At 53.8% G+C, this 16,472-nt stretch overlaps 1 protein-coding gene across 1 annotated transcript in view; it reads right to left on the bottom strand.

The window, feature by feature from the left end:
- The window catches only part of TIMP2 (TIMP metallopeptidase inhibitor 2), a 44,694-nt gene that overhangs the window by 5,139 nt on the left and 23,083 nt on the right, over window positions 1-16,472 (bottom strand). The window contains exons 2-3 of the mRNA XM_019735658.3: window positions 6,068-6,168; window positions 3,943-4,051 (exon numbers count right to left, since the gene is read on the bottom strand). Coding sequence (XP_019591217.1) covers window positions 3,943-4,051; window positions 6,068-6,168 — 210 coding nt within the window. The remainder of the gene's footprint in view (window positions 1-3,942; window positions 4,052-6,067; window positions 6,169-16,472) is intronic.

Below are 16,472 nucleotides of genomic sequence, written 5' to 3' on the forward strand. Positions count from 1 at the left end.
CTGGCTCTAGGTCCTGGCCGCACACCAGATGTTCCTGGGGAGCTTTAAAAAGGCTGATGCCTGGGCCCCGCGCCCGGAGATTGTGCTGGAATTGGTCGGGGTGCAGCCTGGGCATCAGGATTTTTACAAACTCCCTGTCGAATTCTAATGAGCAATGCAGGTGGAGGACCACTGGGTTGGATGTTGGGGCATCTAAGACCTGGACCGAATGAACAAAGTAGCCGAGCGTAATAGACCCAGGAGTCAGGAAGACCAGGATCTAAATTCTGGCCACACTGTTCCTCGCAGCGTGACCCAGGCCGAGGCGTGCTGAGAAACGTCTAACCACCAGCTTTCTTGGGAAGAAAAGCTCAAGTGTGGGGCATCTGCTGATTTCTATGGTGTAAATAGTCCCACCTTTGCCAATTTTAGGCCATCAACATGAAATCAACTAAAATTTAACGATCGGCTTGAGGAAGTGGGGTCAGGCATACACCATGCACCTGGGGCACACTGCTCCACCTCCCAATTCCTTCGTTTTCCTCATCTGAAACATAGGGATAACAGCTCCTTCATCATAGAGGGCTGAGAGGATTAAATGGAATCAACATGACAAGCATTTGGATAACACCCGTGCCAGGAAAAGGGCGATTTCCATTGACAGGAAGGTGATAAAGCCTACCACAGAACCCAGGCCAAGGTCACTTACCACCCAGGAGCCCACGGTGGTGGGACCCCGCCCCTCCCCCCTTTAAATGAGTGCTTCCGCAGCTCTGTAGTTTGGCCAGACAGCCCCTAGAGGGCGGTGCGAGCAGCCTGAGCTCTCATTTTGTAGGGTTGTTCCTCACTCACCAACACAAAAAGGACGCAGAAAACTAGAAGCCATCGATCTGTGAGGGCAGTGAGTTCCTTGCTCTGTGAGAGGGTTTGTCTCCCTTCTCTTGTCTGCAGATCTAATTTTTCTGATCATAAAAGATGTCATAATTTGCAAAATTTAGCAAATACAGGAAAGTAGAAAAAAGGAGACATAACCGGTGCCAACTTGCAGGCGGGTTTGCCCCCATACTGTTCTGTGCACCTCCCAGCCCCTCACTGGATGCCTGCTCCCAGCTGTGAGCACCACGTAACCCTCTCTCTTTGCTGTCTCCTGTGTTACTGTGATGGCAGAGTCAGCTTGTGAGATCTCTGCATCCTGATTTTGTCCCCGTCCCCTTCTCCCCACGTGATGTTATTTTTCTTATAAAAATGTAGACATTGGGAATGTAAGATGGTGCAGCTGCTTTGGAAAACAGTCTAGCAGTTCCTCAAGTGATTAAACATAGTTACCATATGTCCTGCGAACCCACTCCTAGGTGTCTATGCAAGAGAAATGAAAGCACACGTCCACACAAAAACCCGTACACGAATGGGTCACAGCAGCATCATTCATAATTGTCAAAAGGTGGAAACAACCCCGATGTCCATGAAATGATGAATGGGGTGACAAAATGTGGCGTGTCCATTCAATGGAATATTATTCAGCCACAGAAAGGTGTGAAGTTCTGACACACGCTACAACGTGGATGCACTTTTAAAACGTTATGCTGAGTGAAAGAAGCCAAACACAAGGGGACACATAGCATATGCTTCCGTTATAAGCATTATAAGTACTAGATGCTTCCGTTAATGTGAAAGCCTGGAATAGGGAAATCTCTAGAGTCAGAGAGTGACTCTACAGATTGCTGAGGACTGGGGGTGGGGGGAGAATTGGGGGGTTTGGGAAGGTCACAGCTAAGGGTGCCTGGTTCCTTTTTGGCTGTGGTGATGATGGTTGCACACCTCTGTCAATTGTTATACAACAAAACCACTTTCGTGGGTGCATTGTATGGTGTGTGAATTATATCTCAATAAAACTGTTAAAAATAATAGAGGCTCATAAGAAAACATTTAGGAAGTTCAGAAGTTCCTATGAAAGAAAAAACAAAAGTCCCTCATCCTCAAGGAAAGAGACAAAAGTCTTCATGCGATGACAAAGAAACCAGGGAAGGAGACCTGGGCATGAGCATTTGAGGAAGGGAGGGTCCTCGGTCCCACTCACTCCCCACGGCATCTTGCAGTGACCTCTTGCCGCATAGCCAAGGTCAGCGCCTTTTCTGACACCAACTCTGGATCCTTGCACCTTCAAGGGTCTCTCTCTCTCTCTCTCTGCACCTGTGAAGCATTCACTCACTACTCCATCTGCCCCCAAACAAAACGTGTCTCATCCTCTCTGATCTCTCTCGTGTCCCCATTTGGGAAGGTGAGCGTGCTTCCTGACAGCAGGGGCCCAGGGTCTCCCCTCCCAAGCTCCTGTGCACCAAGCACAGGGCTAGGCACTCAGGGAACCCGCTCAGTACGGGTTGATTTGTGTGTGTGTGTGTGGGGGGGAAGGTACAAATAATCTAAACAGAAGGAAAGCCCCGCAAATTATGGAGAATTTGGATTCCGAGTTTATTTTTATGATTAAGTTTGGATGGTGGAGAAAAAGATAACATCAGTTGAGGGGAGCGGTCCTAAGATCCCGTCCCTTCCTGTCTCCTTAAATTTTTGATCCGACTCCCACGTTCCCAAGGAAGACGGCAGCCATGTTCCCTAACTGACCGACACAGCACTGGCCAGTCCAGTGGCCACGAGCCACATGAGGCTGTTTCTATTTACACGGAAACCGATTGAAATGAAGTGAAAGTACAGCCATAGTTCCTCAGATGCAGTAGCACAGACGGGGGCCCGTGCGCTCAGCAGCCAGCCACCTGCGGCTGCCACGTGGACAGCAGAGACACGGCACACACCCACCCTTGGTCCCTGGGAGGTCTACGGGATCAGTGCCAAGTCCGAGCAATTCTGCCCCCCAGGGGACATTTCATGATGTCTGGAGACCCCCCTAGAGGGGAGGGTGTTATGTCAATTAGTGTGTAGAGGCCAGTGATGCAGCTAAATATCCTACAAAGCATAGGAAGCCCCCACGACAAAGAATGATCTGGTCCCAAATGTCAACAGTGCAGAGGTTGAGAAACCCCGCTCTGGACTCCTGGGGTGCAGCCTGCAGGACATAGTAGAAAGAAGTAAAGGGAAAGGTTTGCATTTATAAATGAAGTATAAAGAAGGAGATGCAACAATAAACACAACGTGGCCAGACAATGGCACACGATTCAGCCTGAAAAAGGAAGGAATTCTGACACCTGCTACACGATGGACCCGGAGGACGTTATGTTGAGGGACATAAACCAGACACAGAAGGACAAGTGCTGCACGGTCCCACTTATATGAGGTCCCTAGAGGAGTCAAGTCATAGAGACAGGAAGTAGAAGGTGGATGCCAGGGGCTGTGCGTGTGTAATGGGGACGGTTTCAGTTTGGGAGGATGGAGGGTCCTGGGGATGGATGGGGGTGACGGTCGTACAAGAGTGTGAACGTGCTCAATGCCACTGACCTGCACATCGAAAAATGATTCAAATGGTACATTTTGTCATGTATATTTTACCACAATAAAAGAAAGAGATACGGGTAAGATGTATGCTGTATGTGTAACAGTATCACCAGATTTAAAACAAGATTTCAACTCTCCTTCCAGCCTCCCGCTCAGCTCAGCCTTCAGCCTTCGGCCCGCATTCCAGCATCTTTGCACAAGCCTCCCTTCCAGGAACAAAAGGCTAAACTTCTCACTGCTTTGTGTCCACTGGACCTCAAATTTCCTGCAGCTACAGGTTTATTTTGTTTCTTCCCATCAAGTCACACTGGTTCCACTGTTCTAACATAGGGGAACGCCATGGGCTGCTCCGATGGGAAAAGGCAGGGAAGCCCTGAGACTTCTGTATTCAGCCACTCCCGGCGTCAGGCCACGTTCCACCGGCTGCTTCTCACGCTCCCCATGTCCCCGCCCCGGAGCCAGGAGGCACAGCCCTGGACGGTCTCCAAGAATGTGCCACGTCCCTATCCACATACATACCTGCAATGAGATATTCCTTCTTTCCTCCAACGTCCAGCGAGACCCCGCAGATGGCGGAGGAGGGGGCCGTGTAGATAAACTCTATGTCCTTGTCAGGTCCTTTGAACATCTGGGAAGACGAGGGTGAGGAGATGTAAGCAGAGACAGGCTGTACAGCTTGTGAAAGGTTCCGCCCCACCTGCCCCCGTGGTGCTGCGGGCATGGGGATGGGGGACAGAAACGTGCCAGTGACGTGGACGGAAGACAACCATTCCTAATACAAAGCGATTCTTTAGTCATTCATCGCTCAGTGTGGCCATTGTCAGCAGGCTGCACATAACATCCGCAGACGACACCCGTGCTCTCCCTGCCACCAACCAGGGCATTTCAGAATCTCTGTGGAGGGCCTTGTACATCTCCAGGTGATTCTGACCCATCATGGAGGGCCACCCCCTTTGTACATTTCCAGGAATTTGATCAAACACGGGCTACTTGATGGGGAGCAGAGCAGACAGGCACCCCGTAGATTAGGATGTCTGATGTCTCAACTTCCAAGTGACTTACAGCCTTTTGGGAACACACCTGCTGCCCAGGTGAAGGGTGCATTGTTCAAGCGCCCTGGAAGGAAGTGAGAAAGCCCCAGCCAGGGAGTTCCTGCTGCCCCACTGGGGGACAGTGACAGGCAGGGGTGTGAGTGTGGACTGAGAATGGTTCTCCACCCCAGTTTTGGGGGTACAGCCCAATGGAAGCTCCAGGACCACACAACAAAGTAGCTAAACCAGGGGTGCAGAACGTAGACACCCCAGGCTTTGCAATTCCACTCGAACCTTATGAGGTTCCTAAGCCAAGGTTAGTTAATAGCACTGGTTTTTGTTTTTGGGGTTTTTATGGAGAGCTTCACTAAGCAAACCCAAAGGGGGCAGGGTCAGCCCCAATGTCCCAAGGAACCAGCTTTGCAAGAGCTATACTCCAACCCAGGCCCAGAAAGGTCATGTTGATGGTGACAACATGCTGTGCTAAGTGACATCTTTCACCAAAGAGCTAGCAGCTGGCCTTGGTGTTAACAACAGCCTTTCACAACCCCTTAATGAGGTCCTAGGAGCAGAGCAGACATATCCTCTTTCCCCGCTTCATAAATAGAGACCTGGCCATTGAGGGACTGGGTCACGCCCTTAAACCCTTAAATGGGACATATGCAATGATTAAGCATTTCACTGACCTTCAGATAACATTTATTTTCTACTTTTTATCTTTGTAGTAAAATTAAATACGAACGGTGACAAATGCTACCACAAAGCTGTCCCTCCAGTGGGAGCCAAGAGTTTTCTTCCCTCCTGGAGACCAAGTTAGTTCTTGTGGGAAACAGAAACTTTCCGCCGACACTGGTCCTACCCTGCCAACCTCCCCCTTGTCCCCCATCTCTCTCTCTCAAACACGGGGTCCTTGTCACATGCCCTTGAATGTGAACAATGTTTCAAAATAACCGAACAAACCCTCCAGCACCTTCCCCTCGGTCCAAAGCTCCGGATGCCTGCCTGTCCCTGTCCAGCTGGCAAATCATCTTTTCTGTCACCAGCCAGGCTGTAGCCGCCATTTCTTCCTTCACTCCCCTTTCAGGAAGCCACCCCCAACCGCACCTGGCCATAGGAACCCACCTTTCTCCAAATCCTTCCTCCTCCTAGAACTTAAAGCTAACCAGACAAGACTAGGTCCCACACCCCAGTTCAGGGGAGTTAGGGCTCCCAGGGGCATTGACAAAGTTCTCGCTGCCTTCGATCCCCCCAACAGCTGAGGCCCAGACAGGGCCTCACAGAACATTCCATCGACGCCACGGTGAGCTCGGTGCCTGAACCTGGGGCTATGCCACCGAGTTATTCTCCATCGAAAGGAAGAGGACACATTCCTGAAACAACCCAGTTGGCAGGACCACACGGTGTCCACACAACTCTTCAGGCATTTATGGTTCAGGAAAGTCAGATCAGCTTGCGCTCGATATCCTTACTGTCAGTTCCACGGACGACTGGACTTCGTCCAGGGAGCCAGCAGGACACTTCCGCACGGTCTCCATCCTCTGGGGGACCCAGCCTCACTCCCAACCCTCCCGACGCTCTGCCCAATGGGGCAGCTCGGCGACGGTCACCCTTACCTTTATCTGCTTGATCTCATACTGAATCCTCTTGATGGGGTTGCCATAGATGTCGTTCCCGGAGTCCACCTCCTTCTCACTGACCACTTTGGCCCTGATCACTGCAAAACACAAGGGCACAGAGGTGAGATGGGTCCTGGCAGCGACACCATCCTGGCTCCGAGGATGGGGACCCCAGCCCCCAGCGGGCTCAGACTCTACACACATTGAGGGGTGGGCCAAGAGCTAACTCTGACACTGCTGGTTCCAGGATTCTCCAACAAGAGTCCTCTGTCAAGTGGGGCCAAAAGCAGAAGCTCTAGTCCCTTGTGACGGGCGCCTGGCCCACTGATTAAAACAAAGCTCTCGGTTGCTGTCAGGCTTGAGAGCCTTGGGGCTTTTTCATTCTCTCCAAGGTGCACGTGTTGGTGGCTGGGGAAGCAGATGAGCAAATAAACTGGCCTTAATCCTGATCAGTTAAGGATACTGAGATCCCCCTAACCCCCATCTACGGCCCATTGGCAAACGCCTTTTCAAGATAAGGCAGAAGGACCATTACCTACCTTAGAGAGCCCGCATCATATTTAGGTTGGGGGCGTCTCACATCTAAAAGGTCTATCCTGCTGTCCTCCTAACCTGTCCTAAAGTAGCCCCGGAAAATGTCCTGGGGATGATTCTTTGTAATAACACAGATTCTATCAAGGACATGACAGAGAAAGTGTCCAGTGTCTTAACCCAAAGGGCATTAAATGGGGTGAGCAGTGATCACATGGCAGGCCTAAGGGACAGATGCTGAGGAAGGAGGCCAAATGAACAGAAAGATGATCCCGGACCAGGACACAAGGATGAAAGACAGGGGACGAGGTCGGGCTGGAAAGTGTCCAGAATGTTCCCCGGGGCCTGAGGCTGCTCCTGAGCCATGCACCACAGGGCTTCCTCCTAGCAATTAAGTCGGGACTCTGCTCCACCCCATAACCTGACAGTCACGGATCAGCAGTTCACACTGTCACTTGGGCAAGGCCCTCCCTTTTTTCATTTCAAGCCTTATCAGCTGGTGGCATAAACTGTTTTAATGGCTTTAAAAGCTTTGCCCTCCAAAGCCCGGCTGTGCAGGGTCACTCTAGGTGACTGTCATGTTAGTGCAGATGTGAGCAAAATAGAGAAATGAGGAACAGACAGCGCCAGGCTCAAAGGAGCCTCCCACTTCCACCTCGGAGTGCAGCTCGGACCTTAGAAGCGGCTGGCCAGGGCTGTGTTTCCCCACAGAGCAGGGAGGCCAAGGTATGTGGGACCCCCCCACCCATCTGTGCCCATTCCCCTGGACCCCAGAAGTGCTCTCTAGATCTCGGCCTGGTACCAGAGCCCCCCACCACGGCCCGACCGCCCGCACAGGCTCAAACCCCATTTTTATTTCTCCTTCTGTTGGAGCTGAGTCATGACCAGCCCAGGCCACAGGTTCCTGTTTCCCAGGCTAAGCCAGGCCCGACGTGCAAAGCCACATCTAGGAAATGCCACCCAGTGGGCCACCCCACAACACACGGCTTTGCCCTTGGTAGCAGGTCACCCTGTTTCCAGCGTCTCCTCCTAAGCCCCCACCCCCAGCACCACGTGCAAACATCTACCTTGGCTGTCGTCTGCCCTCATCTAAAATAGGAAACGCTTCGCAACCTGGCGCCAGCCAGCGGCTATTTCCATTGCCTTGGCAGCCCCCGTTCTTACTGTTCCACGAGTCCACAACACTCTCCTAACCCTGAACCTGCCCAGGGTGTCCCCACCTCTGGACAAGCAACTTTCTTCTGCCCAGAATGCCATTTCCCACTCCCTGCCTGAAGAACTCCTACTCATCCTTCAAGAACCAGTTAAAATTGCCCTTTCTTCACTTCCTCTGGGAAACCCCGTCCTCCTATAGCACTTGGCACATCCTGCATCTCTTGTCCGTCCTGCCGTAAACACCTGTACGTTTGTCTGCTCAGGGCGCTGGGAGCCTCTAAAAGGGAGAGGCTACATTCTAACCACAGAAATTAGTGCTCCAACATTAGTAAACGTTTGCTGAGCCGAACCTGAGAGACTTGGGTGGGCAGCCCGGGTGACGTTTGTGTTTGGTCCCTCTTACTACCTGCCTAATCTGCACTTCACTGCAATGCCACACACACACACAAGTGTTTATGCCAATCAGTAAACGTACAGAACAACCTGTCGTTAAGTGTGCTCTTCTGAACATCGTCACCAGCTCATGATATCAAATGGACCAGGAACATTCAAAGACGGCAACGGTTCTAGAAGGAGCAATGCTGCCAGATTTTACTACGGCACCCCCAATTCTGCATGCTTTTTGGAACTTTCTGGAACTGCTTTCCAGAGGTCTCCTACCCTGCACAGTGCCTCACACACAACAGGTGTTCACTAAACACCCCATCGGCGACCAGAAAACAAACAAAAACTGTCAAACAGCTGGAAGGTTCCATTCCATCCTGTGCATCTTTCTCCTACAAAAGCCCATAAGGCTCCCAGGCAGTCTGAGTCCTCGTTCGAAAGGGACAGCACAGGTTAAGCCTTGCTTTAGCCCCCTCCCTGCTGCGTGGTCTCAGGGAAGTTGACTGACCTTGCAGAGATACAGCACTTACGTCTGAAACGCAGCAACCACCACCAGGACCCGCCTCCCTGTCAGGTTGTGCTGATGACCAGATGTGGCATGTGTTGACACAGTGCCAGGCACACAACGCATGTCTAGATCAGGGCCACAGAACAAGAGACCTACAGAGGAGACTGGCGTCACCTCTCCAGGTCCCCGTGGGTGAGAGCTGTGTCACACCCCCTGCTCGGGTCCAGACAGCCTGTCCCAGTCGGTACAAACCCCAAGTCTGGGTTTGTTTTGACACAGGTTCCTGACGTATCTGCTTTGCTTTGGAGCTACAGACCACACACTTTCCTTTCCCAAATTGTCAGAAAAGGAGACTGGGTGGCTCCAGGGGCCAGGGCAGACACGTGGGGTTAAGGCCAGACGGCTAACTAGCACCGAGGCTGCCAGTGCTTTGCAGCAAAGGGGACAAGGGCCAGGAGCATCCTGACAACTATTCAGAAGTCTTCGGGGTCTCTCTGAATTCTGGGTGGGAACCTCCTCCCCCCTTGCAGAATAAGAGATCATGAGAATCAAGAGAGGCAGAGAAGGGCCAGTTTTAGGGAAACTTCCCCAAAGCATCAACACCCTCCAGGCATGAAGGAGAGACGCTGGGCACACACCTGTCCCAAAGAGCCCAGGGGTCCACATCGCTGACCTGCCCAGGGCAGCAGGGACCATCTGCGGTCAGCTCTCTCGAGTCAGGGGGACACACGCAAAGCTTTGGCAAATGGATTCATCGCAGCCAGAGGATCCTGCCAGCCAGGTGAAGTTTTCCTGAGGGGAAACTGGGCGGATGGGCCCCACAGGGGGCGTGGGCTGGGGCAGTGTCACGGAGGATCCCAGCCAGCTTGGACCATCCACCTTCTGCCCCTGACAAGAGGCCAGAGTGGGGACTGTCTTCCATGCCACACTTAGAGCTCAGGGTTGGGCTGTCTTTCAAGTGCAAACCCTAAAAGCATGGGCCTCCCCTGCTTGTCCAAAGGGAGAAAGGGGTGGGGTGTGGGATGGTCTTCAGTAACAGACCTTGCCTCCAAGGAGCATCCAACCCAGGCAAGGAGACAGACGGTGGACAGGAAAACAAGAAGCAGACTCTTTCCAACTTCCAGAGACAGGTGGGAAGGAAGGCAAGGATAGATCTCCAGAAATGTATTTCCTGCACCCAGGGTGATTGGTAGAGGAATAGAGGCCACTCCAAGTGAGGGGTGGGCCTCCCTGGGTCCCAGGTCACTGAAGGAACAGGGCTAGGGAAAAGCAAAGACACCCAAAACAATCTGGGAAGAAATTAACGTCCAGGCCCAGACACATGTTTACTGAACACCTACTATGTGCGGGGTCTGGTGTTTGGCCCTGGGGTGGGGGATGGGCACACGTCCTGCCCAGGAGCGGGCTGCTCTGCTGCCCCCACCCCTGGCCCCAGGAACCAGGGGCGGCAGTTGGAGAGAGGGTCTTCATAACAACTCCTGTTCTAACTGCTTTGCTCCTAAAAATGATGGTCTCTCCCTGGGCTGCTCAGATTTTGTTTTTAGTTCTTTCCCTTCTGCCGTTAACACAACATCTGGGTTTGAGATCAAGGGTGATACACGGACTGATGAATTCACCGCCAGATGTTGGCTACTGGAATGCACAACCGTCCGCTTAATTCAAAGCACACGCAACCGCAGAGCCCCACCCCCACCCCTGGGCCTCGGACACCACATGATGTCACTTCCCCCTGCTAGGAGCCTGCAAAAACAATCCCCAGCACAGCCGCCAGACTTGGGATGGAAAAGAACTGGGTGGGTGGAAAGTCAAGGTCACGGACGATGATCCAAATACAAGCTACTCCAGACTGTGAGAGATGGCAACCAGCAGGGAAAACCAAGAGGTCAGACGGGTGGGGGAGGTGGGGGGCAGAGGACAGCGAGGGGGCTTGTGGGAACCCTGGGGGTGTGTCCAGTACACCATGTGGCTTGAGCCAACCCAGAGGTGTGACACACTCAGCCCAAGCTGAGGTTCACGTCCCCTTCCCACACCCACCACCACCTTTGCGTCCTACTGTGTTCCTGGAAGTTCCGGAGAGGCAAGGGAAGCACAAGCTGTGTGCATTCTCTCCGGGAAGCCAGACCCCGCCCGGCAACTGCCTCTCAGAAGTTCATTTATTTTACACTTGCTGAATGATCTTTCTTATCTTGCCACGGGCCCACTGCTCTCAGGAGGATCCCATATGCCATGTATATCAGTATATCCTGTAGGCCCTTTCTCAGTGGTAGTGAGGCCACTCTGCCACGCATGGGCTCCCAACCCCGGAGCACAGGGAAACCTGCAGTTATTAATACGTGACTTGGAGACATTCACGGCCTTGTCCCCACGCACTCAACACTCCCAGCCCCGTGCCTACTGAGTAGAGCTTCTGGCTGAGGGAAAAATCACGCATGTGTCCAGAAGAGGTGTGAGAATCCCAGGATCTGGAAAAACATCCATCTAATACAAGGTCAAACTCCGGTCCCCAGTCACACTGGCTTAGACTGGCAGGGTTGGCTTGGTGTCAGCAGAGGCCACCGCCCCACCCAGCCCAGCCCACCTACTGCAGCCTCCAGCTTGGACCTGGGAGGGATGCCCAGGGAAGTGGGTGTTAGCAGGGACAGTGCCACTCTGCTCTTGGAGGTGGCTCACAGCCCTCTGGAAAATACCCAGCGGTCCTTCCAATGAGGGACACACGCTCCCAGTGCCGTGCACTGTAGGGTAGGGGGAGGTAGGGGACCAGCCAGCACATTTCCAAAGACCCTGCTGGCCCCAATCAAGAGTGGGTGGGTCGTTCTGCTGTGACTGGAATGGCAATAGGCCGACAGCACTGTGGGCATTGGTTTGAGAGAAGCAGTAGCTGTGAGATGTCATAGGGGGCCGGCTGCAGAGGACTCCGCATTTCTTAGATGCAAATGGTATAACTGCCACTGGAGCCACAAGTCCTCTGCAGGCCACTGGGTCCATTTCCGTCTCCGGGTAGAATTACATGCCATTTCAGAGGAATTCAGAAAGAAATGATTTTCTCCCCAATGAAACCCAGCCCCCACTCACTCCAGGCCAGGGGGCAGGCTCCCAGGCTCCCCAGGTGCGCTCTGCTCTGCTGGGGTACTTCAGGGAGTCTGCAGGGTCCCGGGCTTCTGTCTACACTTCCCAGAGAAGGGGTGCCGCGAACTTAGACATTTCCACCCTCCTATCAGAGGTGCCAAAGTCTGCACGAATACCTGCCACTAGGAATGAGGGGGGCCCTGCCCCTCGATTATTGAGGACCCCTAACTGCTTGCATGTAACTAAATCATCTCAGGGACTTCGGGGGACAGAGTAAAGATGGTTTTGCACCTCTCCTATGGGACTGCATCTGTTTCTTTTAGGGGGTGGGCTGACCTCGCCGGCTGGAGGGGTAAGGGTGGGCGGGCAGTGACCGAGCAAGGGACAGTGTGTACATGGAGTGCAGACCTGCTTTAACGCCCCAGGTTCTGAGGCCACGCCCCTGAACTGCACATGGGGTGCGGTTGAGCAGCCCGGGAGATGTCACAAGGAATGCACAGTGTCAGCGCTGGCTTAGTGCCTGGAAGTCCCTGGGAGTGTCCAGCCCCACGTGCCCCTTCAGCCTCACTGTCCGCCCAGCCCCCACCTTCCCAGGTGCCCTGGGTGGACCTCATCATGGGGGCTTTGCCCAAGCACAGCTCAGCCTTCTCTGGCTTCAGTACCTGGCGCCTTTCGGTCAGTGGTGCAGCAGACCTCCCAGTCCACTCCTTTTAGGGAAATGAGCAAAAATGGGGGCCGTCATTTAGTAATTAAAAACAGCCTGTGATGCTGTGGGGGAACCAAGGGCTTCTTGCATCCGAACAGCAGCTGTGAGAGGCCAGACACCCCCTCCCCCAGGGCCCTCCAAATCTCCCCATCCCCAGGAGCCAACAGATGTCCCCAGCTCTGGGGCAGGGCTGTGCCTGTCCACGGTGAGGGCAAGACTTGGTTGGTGTGACTCAGGCCAGGGTTAGAGACACCTGGATTGACAACTGCTCAGAGCAGACGTGTTTTGGTGGGGTTGAGATAGGGCAGGGAGGGTGAGGGGTGCAGGATGGAGAACCAGCAGCAGCAGAGCAACCCAAGCCCAGGCCACATGGCCTGTGAGCCTGGTACCTGGGGGTGTGCCAGGTCTGCCCCGTGCTGTTCAACATTCTAACACATACACGTGAGTTGTTGTCCACTGGATGCCCGTCTCCATGGAGACCAGCTCTCCCATCTCCGTTTCCTGTCCCTTTGCTTTGCCCCCGTACCCGCCACCCCCAGGAGAGAACCAGCTCCTGTAAGAGCTCAAGCTCCTGGCTGTGCAGGGAGAAGCTGCAGCACTACCACCCAGCTGCCCTCCCCGAGCCCCCAGGATCCTGGTACGACCCCGACCCCAGCCCCGCCATCCTCCTCCCCTCTCCATGTGGGCCCAGTGGGATCCCATGAGAGAGGCCTTGGTCACGTTCCGAAGCCTTGGGCTCGGCCCTTCCCATTCACGTGCTGCTGAATCATTTGAAAAAAATGCACCCGATCCTGGGAGGATTTGCTGAGAACAGTGCGGCTTTGTGGAGGGAAGTGCTGCTCTGCACTTTCTCCGCCAAGACCCCGGGAAGGAGCCAAGCTCAGCCCTGCAAACCCCAAGCCGGGAGGTCGGAGCTCAGAGCAGGAAGGGGCAGGGAGGAGGCAGAGGGGGCCTGGAGCAACTACCCAGCCGCCCCCAGCAAGCCCTCCCCACCCACAGGCCCAGAGAGGCCAGGCGGACAGCTCAGAACTGAGAGGCAGTGAGCAGACGAGGGTCTGTCCCCACGCTGCCACTGTGGGCTGTGACCTCAGGCAGGTCTCCGCTTCTCTCCAGACTGCCTCATTCTGGGGAGTGGACACACGAGGGCGGGGCCTCTGGCTCAGGCCCCTGTGAGCACGGACAGTGCGTGGGGCTTTGAGGTCTGTGGTCTGCGGGCTGCCCCCCCAACAGAGGGCTGAAAGCCCACTGTCCAGAATGGAGAGAACCCAGTGTGGGCCCACTGGGCGGGGCGTGCCCAGTGGCTCGTTCTCCTCTTCAGTGTAGCCTTGCAAATACAGCCCTCGGAGCTGGTAGCATGTGGTGGTGTGGGTCAGTCGGGCCCTCTGTGTCCAGCCTGGGACATGCCCAGGGCTGTCACAGGACCTATAAGGGACAGCTGCTCTACTCAGTCCACCTGCCCTCAGGTTACAAAGGGAAGGAACTCCCACTCATTGGAAGAACTACTGCAGGTCAGGGAGGATCCCCGCTTCCCTCCAACTTTGCAAATCTTATTTTTCCCATCATCTGACATTTCTGAGGTCCGGGATGTTATCACACACATTATGGCTGTGCACCTAGCGGGGGGGCGAGGGGGGGCGGGGGGGAGGGGACATGTGGGAGGCTGTGAAGAGCAGCACGCACAGAACATGGGGTCACGTCCAAAACCAACGAGGCCCCACTCGCCCAGCAAGTGCAGGAGCAGGCCTGCCATCACAGGGTGTCACAGAGGGCCCTGCTGTCCCTGCGTCTCTTGTCCTAGCCAGCACCTGTCAGAACATGCCAGCTCGCACCTGCCAATGGACGGCGGACCTCAGCAGTGCCCGCATCCAATGCTGCCGTTCCCTGCAAACCCCTGGGACAAACAGGGTGACCTGTCCACCACCAGGTCAGCCACAGAGGCCCTCCCGACTCCCTGTGGTCTGGGGAGATCACAGGCAGGGCTACAAGGAAGTGACTAGACAGCAAAGGTTCTGGTAAACGCAAAGTGAGATAGGAACAGGGAAGCTGCCCCCAAATTTGGAAGGAGAAGAAAAAACTAAAACATGGAAAGCTCTAGAAGACACAGGAGGAAGAAGACCCATAAGGGAGGGCCCAAGAAGTACTTTAGGAGGACAGAGGTGCACACAGCCGCCGTGTGCGGGGTCCTCAGTGCCACCCAGCTTCACAGAGACCTTCCAGGAGTCCCATGCCCTTCCAGGTAGCACCGCCCACGCCCTTAGCACCACAGTCCAGCTGCATCAAAGTGACCAAGAGGAGAGCAGCCAGGGTCCGCCCTTGGGATCCCATTGAGAGATGGAAGTCACTGTGACATCTCCACAGAGTCACCAGAGGGCCGTATTTTGGAGGGGCAGGTCCTGGAGGGCTGTTTTATTCCCTACACCACTGGCCTGGGCAAAAAAGTGCCCCGTCCCCTTTAGCCTTCTACAGGACAGGTAGGAAAGAGCACGGCGTCTCGTCCTGCTGCCAGGGGACAGTGTAGGTGTGACTGTCCTGGCAGAGATGAGTCACCCTGCACCGTGTCTCGCTGCCCGTCCCCCACACCTACTTTTAGCTCAAGTGTGGCCAAGAAGGGCACACGAACCACAAATACTGCCTCTGACACTGGAAACAAAACTAACCACACAAAGGCAGGCCCGTCCATTCATTAGACTGTGGCTGGCAGGCCAAGTCAGGAAGACCTCATTACTCAATGTTGGGTCCCATCGTGGCTTTGAACCCGGTGATCCCACAGGACCCTCTCAGACTGAAGGGATCCTGCAGTGGCAGACAGGAGCTGCAGGGGGTCTCGTAACACAAGGCTGAGCATCCCACAAAGCTAAAGCCAGCACCCCACCCCACCCCGACACACACACACACACACACACACACACACACACACACACACACGGGTAATCCGCATGTAACAGCAGCTCTCCTGACCACGGGACCGCTTTCTTAATCACGATGGGCTTAGATGAAATTGTTGGGCGGCTTTGCAGCCCTGCCCCAAGCCCTTCCGGAAGCAGGTGCCAGGAAGAAACCGGGCTGGGAGCAAACATTTGTCTCTACATCCAGTGAAAAAGCCACAGACAGACAGAGGAGACCCACATGATGAAAATGTGAGATGGTTAGAGGTTCCTCACCCAAGCTATCGATTTAAAAACAAAACCAGGGGGCAGCCAGTTATCTCAGTTGGTTAGAGTGTAATGCTCGTAACACCAGGGTTGCCGGTTCAATCCCCGCATAGGCCACTGTGAGCTGCGCCCTCCACAACTAGATTGAAACAACTACTTGACTTGGAGCTGATGGGCCCTGGAAAAACACACTTAAAATAAATAAAAGTTAAAAAAAACAAAACAAAACAAAAAACCCCAACCTCGTGGGAGGCTGTTATTGCCCCACTCAAAGGGGCAGTTTGGGGGTTCTGGGAACTTGGTGCTAAAGGAAGCCAGGCTGAGGGTCCTGCAGGGCCCTCACTGGTCAGTCGCCCACACCTCCCTGCACATCCAGCATCACCGTCTGTCACGGCACATTTACTAATTACCTGCTCCCGCCCCTAGAACCTGAGTGCCATGACTCCCACGTGAGACATTCACTGTTCATCTCCAGTTACTGGGGCAGTGTCTGTTACTCAGTGATTTGTAAAGGGAAAATAGCATAAGATCAAGTTAACATTTTCCAGGGCCAAAAAAAAAAAACAAAAACAAAGTGAAAAGGGGAAGAAAAGGACTGAGGGAACCTTTCCCACACGTAAATCCCACCTTGGTGTTCAAACCCCCAAAAGGACGTTTTGACACCGGGCCTTCTGATCCTCATGCATTGGGGGTGCAGCTCTCTTTTGGGGAACAGACGTAAAACTGAGAAACTATAATCCTAGGAAGAAGGCCCATGATGATATGACACTGCAAAGAAATAAATAAATGACACCCATGTGGGACACGGATAAATTATGCTGAGACCAAGAAAGGCTTCCAAAAGAACACATATAACATCCTTTTACAAAGTTCAAACAGACGTAAAGCTAAACAGTATAA

The sequence above is a fragment of the Rhinolophus sinicus genome, chromosome 12 (assembly GCF_057876585.1).
Source record: "Rhinolophus sinicus isolate RSI-liver-muscle chromosome 12, RSI-T2T, whole genome shotgun sequence".
Classification (NCBI taxonomy): domain Eukaryota; kingdom Metazoa; phylum Chordata; class Mammalia; order Chiroptera; family Rhinolophidae; genus Rhinolophus; species Rhinolophus sinicus.